At 49.7% G+C, this 13,819-nt stretch overlaps 1 protein-coding gene across 24 annotated transcripts in view; it reads right to left on the bottom strand.

The window, feature by feature from the left end:
- NCAM1 (neural cell adhesion molecule 1) overlaps nt 1-13,819 on the bottom strand; it is a 298,925-nt gene that overhangs the window by 56,246 nt on the left and 228,860 nt on the right. For all 24 annotated transcript variants that reach the window (XM_027578924.2, XM_027578925.2, XM_027578926.2 and 21 more), the window contains exons 2-7: nt 9,677-9,751; nt 7,790-8,008; nt 6,601-6,744; nt 6,112-6,249; nt 4,283-4,400; nt 3,636-3,802 (exon numbers count right to left, since the gene is read on the bottom strand). In XM_027578924.2, the coding sequence (XP_027434725.1) occupies nt 3,636-3,802; nt 4,283-4,400; nt 6,112-6,249; nt 6,601-6,744; nt 7,790-8,008; nt 9,677-9,751 (861 nt within the window). The remainder of the gene's footprint in view (nt 1-3,635; nt 3,803-4,282; nt 4,401-6,111; nt 6,250-6,600; nt 6,745-7,789; nt 8,009-9,676; nt 9,752-13,819) is intronic.

Here is a 13,819-nt window from a genome sequence, read left to right as displayed (position 1 = left end):
ATAGGAATACGCGGAGACAGAAATACTTTTTCAGAAGGGCCCATGGGGGAGAAAAGCAATGGAAATTCACTGCCAAATTTAAAGAAAGGTAGGATATAAGTACTTAGCAAAAAGAGCTTCTGGCTGATAACTAGGGCAATGCATGCTAGAACGTGTCCCTTTCTTAGGGAAAAGTGATGTTGGTAAGGTACAATTACGGTAGTCTCTAATTTAGATGTGCCCTGTACCTACTAACTGCCTTCCCACCTGGAATCCGAGGAGCTCTGAGCCCTAGTCTACCATCCGAGCTATTGGTTTCTGTGCTCTTCTGCCTCACTGCCACCACTGGGGAACTCGCTTCCCCCCGCGTGCCGCTCCTCACGGCAAGCCACGGGGAACGGGACGGACAGAGAGTAAAAGAAAGAGGGAGCCCTACCTCGCTGGCCCCTCCCCACCTGGTGTCCTGGCCTTACTACCAATCTCCTAAACCGAGAGGCCAGAGGAGGAGGGACAGGAGGTTAAGAATGTGAGATGGAGAGGAAAAGCAGTGTGTACAAGAGGGACCAGGTTACTCCAAGGCGGCTACGTGAACCCTCCCCCGGAGATCACGGGGGGCACTCATGTTCGAGATGGGGGCTGGATTAGACAGCGTCCCTAGGAGTCTGCGGCTTACCTGCCTGTCTCTGCAGGAGTCTGGCCACCTCTCCTCTATTTGCTCTTCTGGACTAGCATCTATTCTCCTACCTGCGGTCTTGGGGAAGAAACTCTATGTGTGTGGGGGGGTGGTGCAGGAGGGCATGCCTGGTGAGGGAGGTGGGTGGAAAGACAAAGCCTGTCTTGCCACAGTTCCTGCATCCTACATTCATTCCCTGCCTCGTTAGCTCCTCCCCTAGACCCGATCCAGCTCTTCACTCTCTACCCGCCCCATGTGGCTCCTGACTCACTACCCACGCCTCCTTCCTGGGGCAGCCACCCGCACCGGAGACGCCTGGAAAAGAATCTAAGATCTGTTCCTGACAAGCCAAGTGAGAACTGAGTGTATCTCTACTGAGAAACCGTGTGATCCATGGTGGCAAAGGGAGGGCACGCTAACTTCGGTGTTCCCAGCCATCCCATCTGTAATTGAGATGTAGTCTGTGTTCAGTGGGGCTTCATGGAGTAGTAACTCCCCTTTGCTAGCTCAGGGAAAGGGACTTCCAAGCCCACTGTGTGAGTTTGAACCCTGGCTCCTTGGGTAGGGCACCCAATTCTCTGGGCTCAGTTTCCTCTTTTGTGAAATAGGAAAAAGAATGAACTCTACCTCACAGTGTTGTGCTGCGGATTAAAAGCCAGTTACACACAGTACTTCACATGGTGCTTGACACATTTTAAGAGCTCGCTTCGTGTCGGGTATTATTATTACTTTATGGGGCTAATATATAAGAATTTCCCAAGACAAGTGATGGTTACACATTTCCAGACTCATCTCCTTGCCATTTGCACTGTGCTTCATTAACATAAAACAAATGGCTCTGCTCTCACTTAGGCAAACTCTAGCACCTGCGATCTGCCAGACACTGTCCTCGAAGCTGGGGGTACACGGTCCCTGTCTGCAAGGAGCTCACAGTCAGCGTAACACGCGGTCTTCCTGCCTCTGCGTCTGTGCCTGGGTGGCCTGGGGTCCTCGCCTGCGCCCACCCTTCTGCATCTGGGAAGTCCTGCTTGGGAAACAGCACACCGTTTGTGAAGACCTCTCTGCCTTCTGTCCCGCATGACCACAGGTCTTCTTTTCCTCTAAAACACTGTGCCCATTACCATTATGAAGTCCTTACAATGGGCCATCACTAAAAATTTCAGCCTTGGTCACCCATGTTAGCCCGTGAGCCCAAGGATCAGGACAGAGCGTGTATTTTTCATCCTCATCACTTTGACAATGGCTGGGCCCACAGAAGGCACTCAAATATTGCTGGCTGACACTCTCTATTATAATTTATATGCTTCTATGTTCATCTCCCTCCTCATGTTTCTTAGAGTTAAAGGACCGCGTCCTACTCATATCTCAGATGCCCTTCGGTCCAGCAACACTGGTGCTTAATCACTATCTGTTAAATGAAGGAATACGTTAACAATGCACCTATCTTTATAATATGGAAGAACTTGAAATCTGAGTGATTCAAATCTGGGGAAGAGAATTAGAGAAAAAACTATCAAGAATATTTCCCAAGGCCATTAGCTTTCACTCTCCAGTATATCCAGTTGATATGAACCAAACTAATAACCTGTTTCTAAACCCAGCTGTCATTAATGGAGAAATAAGATTCATCTATGATTAGCAGGTCCAACGGCACACAAGCTCTTGATCTTCCAAAGATCTATGATCAGGCCCCACAAGCAGGTCTCAAGCAGGTTTCCCAGGCACACACTATAGTGACTTGGAACCATGTGAACCAGAGCTGCCCCTTGGTGCTCCGAGCTGAGCATGGAGCCTGATAAGGGGCTCTATCTCACGACCCTGAGATCATGACCTGAGCCAAAATCAAGAGTTGGATGCTTAACTTATTGAGCCACCCAGGCGTCCCATGTCTTTTTAAAAAAAACATGAGCAGGAAATGTTGAAAGCCAATAGGTTAAGCATTTGTCTGCCACAAATTCTCTTTTCAAGGTCAGGTCAAAATACATTTCAGTCCCAAATGAATGGAAGTTAACCGATTTTATCGAGATGGAGTGAGTAGAGACTAGGGGCTCTTCTCATGACTTTGGCGGCACTGTTTCACATGGGCCACGGAAAGAAGCAAGGGAGACACAGAAAGTCAGCCGGTTGGTCACTAATGTCTACCACGGGCCTTCCCGAGTCTGGCGCTGTTTGGAGTGGCAGAGATAAAGCAGGAGAGAGACAGAACAGCCAGCACTCCGCTATCTTGGTGTTTACACGCTTCGTGGAGGTCAGAGACCACAATCCCCGAGCAGATATGGAAATGAGGCCAGTCCAGGCAGGACAAGTGTGGTGAAGAAGATACAGTCAGATCAATGGAAGCGCTCAGCGGAGGTGGGTGGGTGGTGGTGGTGCATTAGCCAGGGGAGTACAGGAAGGACTCATCGAGAAGGTGGGTCGAGTTGAGGTCTGAATGGTGCAGGAGAAGGCGGCTCAGAGCAGATATGGGGGAATGACATTCCAAGCAGGAGAAGTATCAAGTGCAATGTCCCGAAGACAAGGAACAAGCTCAGTGTTGGCTGAGCCACAGAAGGGGGGCCTGAGGGGTTGGAGAGTTTTCAGTGTCGAGCAAAGTGGACGAAAGACGAGGCTGGAAAGGAAGGCAGGGGCTAGCTCAGGTTAGGGCTCACGGGCCAGGGCAGGCAGTCTGGATTTTATTCTGGTTGCAACAGGAAGCCATGGGAGGATTTTAAACAGAGGACTGGTGCTTGAGGTCATTCTGGCTACTGTGAGGAGGGGCAGAAGGGGACCACGGGGTGGAGACTGTGTCACTGACCAGGAGAGGAGGCGGACAGCGTGGACTTGGGCGTAGGGGGTGGAGATGGCAGACGTCGTTGCACCTGGAACAGATTCCAAGGCAGAGAGGACAGGGTCCCGCTGGAGGACGGGGTCCTGCTGGTGGATGGAGTGTGCGGGGTAAGAGGAACTGTGGCAAGACAATGACCTTGACCCCCACCGTCCTTACCAAAGACTTTGAGGTGGATGGACGCATCCTGCTCTCCAGCCTTATTCTCGGCAATGCACACGTACTCAGCCTCGTCGTTCTTATCCACCTTCCTGATGGTCAGCTCAGAACTGTCATCGCTGAAGACATACTTCTCGTCTTCCTCATTCTCTATCTGTTCCCCATCCCTACACAGTGCAGAAATGCCAAGTGCCGTGATTTTGACCACAGAAGCAAGATGTTCATTTTTAACCCATTTCCACAGAATGCAGACTGAGCCCATGGGAAAGACTCGGTCTTCACAGAAAGTCAACACCCTAAATTGTACTTCTACAAACACAAATTTGCTTCCTCTACTCAAACCTCTGTTTCTCTCCCAGGGCTATAAACTGCCTACAAACATTCCAGAGAGGGCCTCCAAGGTCACGCCCTCTGGTTCTGCCCCATTGGAAGGGGTCCAATGCACAAGGCGAGAGAAGCTTATAGAAAGGAATACACAGAATCTACAAAATCTACAGATTCCTTCTGTAGGAATCTACAGAAAGGCTGCACCCAGAGCTGATCTTCCCAAGCAGCCCATACGCATGCAACGGACATGCCAACACAGAGCAGGCTCCATGCTCCCTTCTCCACAAGTCCATGATAAAAGGCATGAGCCAGTTTCTTACTTTGTCCAGCTCATGGTGGGCTCTGGGAAGCCTTTGGCATCGCACACCAGGGTGATGGACTGGCCGAGGTTGGCGGTGGCATTCACGATGCTCTGCCTGGCCTGGACAGTGGGCGGCACTGAAGGAAAAGAAGAGCTGTCAGGGGGGTTTGTGAAAACCTAGAGGAACCCAGTAGCCTGGAGAGGAGGCACTTCCAGGGGACCTCAGGTCAGAGGGTCACAGCCACGAGGTCAAGAGTTCTAGGCAGCATTTGCAACGACGTGGATGGAACTGGAGGGTGTTATGCTGAGTGAAATAAGTCAATCAGAGAAAGACATGTATCATATGACCTCACTGATATGAGGAATTCTTAATCTCAGGAAACAAACTGAGGGTTGCTGGAGTGGTGGGGGGTGGGAGGGATGGGGTGGCTGGGTGATAGACATTGGGGAGGGTATGTGCTACGGTGAGCGCTGTGAATTGTGCAAGACTGCTGAATCACAGATCTGTACTTCTGAAACAAATAATGCAATATATGTTAAGAAAAGAAAAGAAGAAGAAGATAGCAGGAGGGGAAGAATGAAGGGGAGTAAGTCGGAGGGGGAGACGAACCAATAGAGACGATGGACACTGAAAAACAAACTGAGGGTTCTAGAGGGGAGGGGGGTAGGGGGATGGGTTAGCCTGGTGACGGGCATTAAAGAGGGCACATTCTGCGTGGAGCACTGGGTGTTATGCACAAACAATGAATCGTGGAACACTACATCAAAAACTAATGATGTAATGTATGGTGATTAACATAACAATAAAAAATTATTAAAAAAAAGAGTTCTAGGCAGCTGCAGAGTTAGTATAAGGGATCTAAATTCCAATGTGTCCTAAATAATTACTCCAAACTGAGTAAGTCACCCATAAACACGCATCAGTGTTTTTCAACAATACAAAATATCATTATATGTAATACATAATATTGTTTTTTAATAACATAGCTTTAAAAGCTACATTAATAGGTCTTATTCCTTTTAAAATAGGATTCAGCTTATAGTAGCTATTTACCATGATGTATTTTTTCAATTAATGCATATTAATCTTATAACTACCGTGGTAAGTAGAACTTGACGTCCAAAAGGGGGCTCTTGATTCTGGAAAAAGTTGAAAATGCCTGTTCTCGGTGGTTAGATGGTTAATACCAATTCGAAATGCACCAGCTCACCGAGTGACATTTCTCTGGGACTGTCATAAACAGCCCTGTGCAAAAACAGTTTTTACCAAAGGAATGAGAGGGGGAGAATTTGGCAAAAAATATGTATCAATAGCCAAAACAATTCAACCACGATTGACTTATTTTCTTAGCACTGACATTATAATTTCCTGTAAACATCTTGTAAATGTCAGATTGATTCCACGGGTGTGTTTATGTGACACACTGCAGATTAAGATTAATAAACCCGTGGCCCTGATTCTGACTATTCTGAGGACTGAATTGATTATAATATCTTCTTTGAACATTGAACCAAGGGACTAATCTCACAATTATGGTAACCTCAGGGACAAGGAAGGATGAATAAGAATTTATTAGAAAGCACGGAGAAAAGTTTCTAGTGCTGTAAGACAATGAAGGGCATTCAAGAATTGCACTAGAAGTCCCCCGAGTTGAGGGAGACCCAAAAGGCAAGTGTATTAAGAAAAAACAAAACAAGCCAGAGGCTCTACTGGGAAGGGGGGATTCACTTGAGATAGATGCGTGAGTCAGGATGGGATTTATTTAACAGACCAAAGAGGAAGTTACGGAGGATTTGGGGGAACCAGGTGGTACTAATGGAGAGAGCAGGAAGAACGGATCTCCTCACCGTTCACAATGACCTGAATGTCCTTGAAGTTGATCTCCCCCCGTGCCAGGATCCTGCCCTCGCAGCGATAAGTGCCCTCATCTGTTTTCTTGATGTCCCGGATCTGCAGGTAGTTGTTGGACAGGACTATGAATCGGACTAGAAGAGACAAGAGGCAGGTTCATCCAAGGGTCAGTCAGAGAATTCTGGTATCTGCAGGGAGGTTGCAGGTGGCTTTACACTGAAATCAAGACATGGGGCCCTGGCACTGACAGACAGCCAAGGGCAAAAGTCTACTGGAAATTTATCTTTTTCTTTGGAGACAAGGTCAAGTGCCTGAATGTACAAGCTCTGGACATTCACGCATTCGGGACCGGGAACGTGCACAGGGCCGTGGGACACTGGGATCTGAGGTTGGGTTGAAATGCCTCGGAGGCTGGCTGAGGTGGAAACCCTAATGGACCCTGTGGCTTGGGGGTTAGGGCAGCCGCCAGGGAATTCAGGCCTCACCATCTTTCGTCAGGATGACATCTCGGCCTTTGTGCTTCCAGATGATGGTGGGGGGGAGGGAGCTGACCACATCACACACGATCACAGCATCTTCCCCCTCCCTGAACTCTTGCGGGGTTGGTGCATTCTTGAACATGAGCTTCTCTGGAAAATGAGCAAGAGAAGAATAAGGGAAAACAGCTGGTTGCCCCACACAGACCCCTTTTCGTGAGAGCCATACTGCTTGGATTCAAGCTGTGGGCAGCTCTCAACCCATATCTTCAGTGGCCCAAGAGAGGGTCCCACCCCATCCTTGGCCAAGATGCCCGGCAAAGCAGCTGGTGTAAGTAGGGGAATGTGGCATCAATGTTTGACAGTCAATGTCTATTCACTGAGTGCTAAATTTATCGTACTTTGTGTGGGAAAGGATCTATGGAGGTAAAGGAGTCTCTTTACCAGTGTCCCTTGCCATGTGGGATGGTGCCAATGAAGCACAAAGCAAGGTGGAATGAACTGGTACAACACCTAGTCTACAACGATTGGTCATCAGTCTCCCACTCTGTGTGACACCCCAAACCCAGCTTTCCTAGAGCAGAGAACATTTTGAAGAACACAACAGAAGAAAAGCAGGCTTAATGGGATTAAGTGCTATGGCAATCAATACTGTTCCATTAGCTGTCACCCACCATTACACTGGCCAACGAGAGAGATGCATGATAACAAGGTAATGAGATGCCACCTCCAGCCTGGATTTCACTGACAATGGGAACTGCCTGCTCTGAGTGGCCCAGAGTGTTCAGATAATAATCCTCCACACCCCACCGAGCCTTCGGACTCCATTAGCAGCAGGGGAGAGTGAAATAAGAGGGGACACTTGAATTATACGATAGCCAGCCAGCGCCTGGAGAAGGGAAGGGGCACCCTTAGCAGCCCTCTGGGAACTGTGTGATTTGAATTTAGAGAATGGAGGCCAAAGGGGGGGCAGGTGGGACCCACGTGACCCAGGGTTGTGAGTTCTGAGTTGGCCCAGGATCATTTAAGAACACACTGGAGTTCTTAGCTCAGTTCAGAAAAGACTCGGGGAGTGGGAAGGAGGAAGGCCTCAGGGAGCCCTCGGCGGCCATCCCACTCTGCCTGCTACCCACGCGTCTTCCTAGCCAAAGGAGAGGACGGGGAGTGGGGAAGAAGATAAGATGGAGGAGGTGCTTACGGAAGATCTTCACGTTGACCGTGGCCTCTGACTCACTGCCGCCCTCGTCAGTGACCACACACTTGTAGATGCCAGCGTCGTCAATGTTGGCATTGTAGATGGTGAGCGTGGAGGAAGAGTCGTCGTTCCACACCACGGAGATCCGCTGCTGGTTTGGGGTGAGCTTCTCTCCATTGGGGGAGAACCAGGAGATGTCTTTATCTTTGGCATCTCCCGCCACTGAAGAGGAAGAGATAATTTTCAAACCGTGGGAGTTAAAAAACAGAGTCCCCTCCAGGGTGACCGGGGGTACTCAGCAGCAGCTACCGAACAAGAGGTCATCGGGCCCGACGACCAGGGAGGGAGAGCACTGATGCGGAGGCCGTGACACCGCCTTCCCCTGGCTTCTGTGCTTCATCGTTTTGCACAAAACACCACTCACAGTGACGGGAAAGAACTCGACAACCCCTCGTGAGTATGCCTATCCTTAGTGAGGGACGAGGAGAGGTATTCGTTGAGGACCTACTGTGTGCCGGGCTCTAAGCGAGGAGCTCCAGCCTCACAGAAGAGGGGGCAGAGGGGATTCATGTCTAGGATCTGAGCTCAAGGGCCTGGCGAGTCTGAGCCAACTGGTCAGCCTGTTCTTGAGGGCTCAGACTGTGGTCTCCAGCGAGGAGGAGGAGACACCAGCTCGTCTAGGAGTGTGGATCCCAACCAATTTTATTCTAGCGTCTATCTGCCGGCCCAAACTGGCTCGACTGTCATTTCAGCACCCCGTCTCAGACAGACAAATTCATCTCCTTCAATCCTGCAAAGAAGACAGCCAGAATCACCCATGCGTCCTTTCCCCGGGGCACCGAGGAGGGGCAGATGCCGCTGCTAAGGGGTCTCAGACACTGCGCGGGAACAAGGGCTTTCGGCTCTGGTGGCCATGGCGGCGCCCTGCCTCTCTGCACGGTGCCCCTCCCCGGGCCACACCACCCAGCCCTGCACAGATGCTTAGTATGGAAATGAAGCCGTCTTCCTTTCAGGGCCCATCATGTTTTCAATAAATATCGCTATTTGCAAGATGTGCTGTGGGCTCCACGGCTGTGTCTCCAGATCATTTAAATTGCTGTAATGAAGGCAAAGCTGGAGTGAACACATCCGGCGGCCACAAGGCACCTCATCCAACGCAAATCATGACCGCATTTTAAAGGCCCCTCCCTGCCAAAAGCTGCTTGCTAAATGTCACGGTTTACACCTGGCTCAGCTCAACTTCCCTGGTTCTTCCATGATCTGAATCCCAGTCCTGTCACATACGGAGAATCCAAAGCCTAATCGGAAGCTTCTCCTCCACAGGACGCTTCCTGATGTTATCTGAGCTGTGGAAATGGGGCAAATTTTCTAAACAAAAAAAACAAGGGCACCAGATCTGACAAACCCCAGTGCTCTTGTGGGGGGCAATGAGACAGAATATCAGTATTCACAACCCAGGACCCACATTTTCACGGCACAAGAGACACCGGTGCTCAATTTCCTTTCAGACAAGTTTCAGACCTTCCTGGATTTCCGTGTCCTAGGAGATTCTAAGAAATAAGCCTTGCGCCGACCCCCTGAAGCATGGTTTCTGAGGCAGCACTGTTCTCCCGCGTCACGCACAGAACTCCGGCTGGGTACAGAGCAGGGGACCCGGGGTGATTCGCTATTTTGGGAATTGCGCTAACTTTCCTCAGGAAATCCCTAGACCTCCTCCATCACCATGCAGAAGCCCAGATGACACATCTCACTGTGCTGGGGAAGCCCTTTGCGAGGGGAAGGAAGAGGCCTGAGAGCTTCGCTGGCCCTCCGGCCCCGCACACCCGGGCCAACTGGCTACTGCTCTGCTGGCGGCCTTTCCTTAAATGCATTGAGGCACGGGGCACTTGCCTTGGCATAAGAAGAACTTGGATTCTCCGACGCTGATTTCTCCTTGGCTGGGGACGATATCCACCTGCAGAGAAACTGAAAAAGACAACGTCCGGTTGAAACACACATTAGGATTTTTTTGAAAGGGAACCCAGAGCTTCCATTCAAAAACGGGGTTTCCCTGCTCACATTAGGAAAGAGTGAAGGGAGGATGTGATCTGGGTCGAGAGCCTGTCACCACCAAAGAATCCATGGTTCCCGTGCCGAAGCGAGGAATGGACACGGTCTGGATCCTTTCCTGTGGAATGGCTATCCCGTATCAGAGAGCCCGGGGTCCTCTGGGAGATCTGGGGTGACCCCTTCCCCGCTCTACATGTTTCTGACCTCTTGAGAAGGCCATGGTCCTGCTCCAGACAGCAGCACCTCTGGGATTCACAGAAATAACAGATCAGTTACTTCTGGAAATCAGCCTAAAGTGTCCCCATGGCTGTGTGACGAGGGACCTCTCCAGTTTCCCATGTCTCATTGCTTCATGACTGTGGAGGATTCACTGTGATGATCCAGTTGGATCTGGAAGCAGGGGATGCCAAATGCTCAACTTGCCTCGTGACTAGGGGACCCACACCCCTCTTTCCATAAGAGGAGACAGCATGCAGCATCATCACTCCAACCAGTCAGGTGCCCTCCTGGCAAGCTGTAGGGGGATCTGTGCTGTACGGATTCCGTGTATCTCCTGGCTACTTGTGCTGAATTTCTATTTGACGATCCCCATGCTCTGTCATTCCTCTCCACTGATAAGACAAAATACATTGCACGGGATCCCACAGACTGCCGTATTCCTTCGGTTCCTTGTATATCTGCTCGGAGCAGATAACTGTTCCTCATGAAAATATAGTTTTAGGGTAGGGAAAAAACTGCTTTTATCCATTTGGATTCAACTTCCTTCTGCCTCCCCTCCTCTTAGGTAAAGTAAATCGGAAAGCTAAAAGCTAATGGACATTTGGTTCAACGCACGTAGCTTCTTCAAGCGGATATGGATATGGAAGAGGGGCTGGGACTCAACAGGCCCGGTAATAGAGACTCAGTGAGCCCTTCCTCGATCGGCCATTTTCTCTGCACCGCAGAACAGAGGGCCTGCTGGTTGCCATGGAGACGGACTTGCAGGCAGAGCCGCTGCAGGTCTCAGTCTGTGCTCCCGTGATGAAGGGACCGCGGTACACGCAGCAGAGAAGAGGGATCAAAGGGCCTGCAAGGGGCTGGCAAGGGGACTGCGGGGCGCACCGGGCCACTGGGGGCGCGGCCTTGCTTGCCACCTACAACAGACAAAGCCGACCCGGGAGAAGCAGCAGAGGTAGGGGACAGGTGGGTAGCCTGGTAGAGAAAGGAACTGCAAAAGGAAGGAGGGAGGGCGCAGAGTGAGGAATCAGGCACAGAGTTCAGGCCAGGGGAGGATGCTGAGTGCTCCACCGTGAGAACAAGAGGGGGGAACTCAGACGTCCAAATGCTGGTTTGGAAGAAATACCGTAGTAATCCGGGGGCAGCCAGCCACTCCCTCACTGGGTTTACTGCCGATGACTCATCCCCAGCCCAGGACTGAATTCTCACAGAGAGCAATGAAAGGGCATCCCCTACCTTTCCCGAAATGCTACGCGGCACACGGCGCTGCGAGGGCACCTAACCCTGTGCAGGTGTCTCTAGCTGTGATGTCTCTTTCGCTTTCCTCTGGCCAGAGGTAGGTGCACTCAGCTCCAAACTGAGGGAGCCAGAAGGAGTCTCACCCAGCACCATGTTGCACCTGCTTATTTTCTGGGTGACAAAGAGAGATAAAGTGACTTCGCTAGGGTCACCTCTATTTAGGGCCAGGGTGGTGGTGGCCATAGAGCCCAGGCCACCTGGCTCCCAAGGAAGTGTTCTTTCCACAGTGCTGCCTCTGTGGGTAGAGGACAAAAAGTTTCCATTCGTTCGGTTTGACGAACAGTCTGGAGAATGTGAGGAACGACCCTCAGATGCACCATCCCCTAACAGAACAGAGCTGATAAGGCCTTTAGTATTTTGGGGGCACGGGGTCCGATGGAGAGGGCCGCAGGCCAGCGCCATCCATCGTAAGGCCAACCAAGACCCTTCCATTCTGTCCACGGCTTGCATTCCACAGAACGATGGGCCCATGAGAGCCCAGGAGCTGTGCCTGTGCCATCCGTCACCTACGTAATGGTCCTTTCTGGAGTTTACTGGGGCATTCTTTAGAGAATTAGAGGCATATTTCTGCCTGAAAGGTTCACTGGCCCATATGCTGAACATTAGCTGCCAGCTTCAACATATGGATCCTGTTATTCTCACAGAGCCCTTACTGCTTTGAGACGGATATTCTTATCCCAAGTGAAAAAACAGTCTTCATCTTTTCAGCTCTTTTCAAACAGAACATGACTCTCCGGGGGCCAGAGAACACAGCTAGGCTCAAGAGTTTCATACCCAAATGTGGCCAGTATCCTTCTCTGCACCATGGAGAGCAATCAGAAACAAGAATTTCAAAGGAATTCCCAGCTTAGGCAGATCCCACGCACACATTCATCATCACAGAAGTTTTTTAAAGAAGACATATCCACTTAGACTCCCGGCACACATGGAAAAGATAGTATGATTCCTCCTTCAAAGCACCAGAGTCAAAGCTGGGCCAGAGGAACCCCAGACTCTCTGAAAGTCAACACTTGGCTGTCTTCGACCGTAGCACAATGGCTAATTATTCTTCCCCAGATGCTGAACCTTGAATTCTTAGGTTTAATAATGGTACGTGGAAATCCTGCTCTACTCTCCAAACTCCGTCCCTCGGCTTCGTGGTGCCCCATCCTCCTACTCTATTAGACCTTTCACTGTTTGCAATAAAAATTCCTACCTCAACTTTTGCCTTTCTCCAGTTGCACATATAAGTGAAATTTCCTAACCAGGCATAACTCATACCTTTAAAGAAACCTAGGAAAACCCTTCTCCCAGAGAAAGTATCTCAACTCTTGCTTTGCACAAATGCTCGGCAAGAAGGCCACGCATTATCCTTCTCCATCCTAGATGCGTCCAGAGATACAGGCTTACACGCATGGGGGTTTGGATCCGAAGGGCCATCATCCCCCATGGCCCCCTACAGCTAGATCACACGTTCTGGTTTACAAAACATACTCCGTTCCTTCGTCTGATGCTCACAACCGTTTGGAGACATAAGAAGGCCTACCTTATTGTCTCCATCCTATACAAGAGAATATTAATGCTCAGAGAAGCAAAATAACTAGCCAAGGGCGACTCAGCTAATGAGCAGTTAAGATTCAAAGTCATCTGATTCTAAGACTCCAGCTATTTCCTCTATACCCCGAAACTACCACTCACCTTTGGCTGGCCATCTCATAGGCTCATTATGACCTAGTATTTAGCATTTGCTCTCTTGCCAACTCACGGGCTAGAAAGAGCAGAGCGTACAAATATCTTATAGTCCAATTGCTGCCTTCGTTTCTACCCTGGCTAATTCTAACTGGCCTCCTCACCCACAGATGATCATAGCATTATAACTCCTATTTCACAGATAGGGAGGTGGAGGCTCGGTCCCATAAGCAGTAGAAATGGTGGAGTCCAGAATCCAACCCAGGCTGGATAGAGCCGAAAGCTCCAGATATTTCTCCTATACTCTTCGATCACTTATGAGCAGAGAGGTAAAGGGTTCTCTTAAGAACAGAATGATCCCCCTGCTCCCGTCCTCATCTGACTTTAAAAGTAAAATAAACTTGGGGGAGATTTGTACATTTTCAAATGTGTTTTCTGTTTAAATGTTTTTTTAAAAATTGATGTTATGTCCAAAAAGAGGCGAACTTGTTTAGCAAACAGCTTCAGATGTAGAGAGAAGTTTGGGGACTCTCAACTTTCTAGCAGAGGCAAGAGAATTTCCTTTAGTTGCTAAAGGAAAGTGAATTCGGATTTCAGTTCATAAAACATGCTAAGGCACTTATCAGGAGAGGTGGAAGTCTTACCAAAGCAAAGCAACAGAGACAAATTATTCTGATTTCAAGAAGGAGACCACAGATTTCGCTTGAGTCAGCAACTTCTTGCTGTAGTTCGATTTTTACTGGTTTTCTTTTCAGATTCTAATGTGCTTGACCAGGGAGGAGCTGACAGCAGAATGTAAAC

This window comes from Zalophus californianus, chromosome 11, assembly GCF_009762305.2.
Source record: "Zalophus californianus isolate mZalCal1 chromosome 11, mZalCal1.pri.v2, whole genome shotgun sequence".
NCBI classification, from domain to species: Eukaryota; Metazoa; Chordata; class Mammalia; order Carnivora; family Otariidae; genus Zalophus; species Zalophus californianus.
The sequence above is the reverse complement of the archived record's forward strand: the minus strand, read 5'-3'. Positions and strand labels throughout refer to the sequence as shown.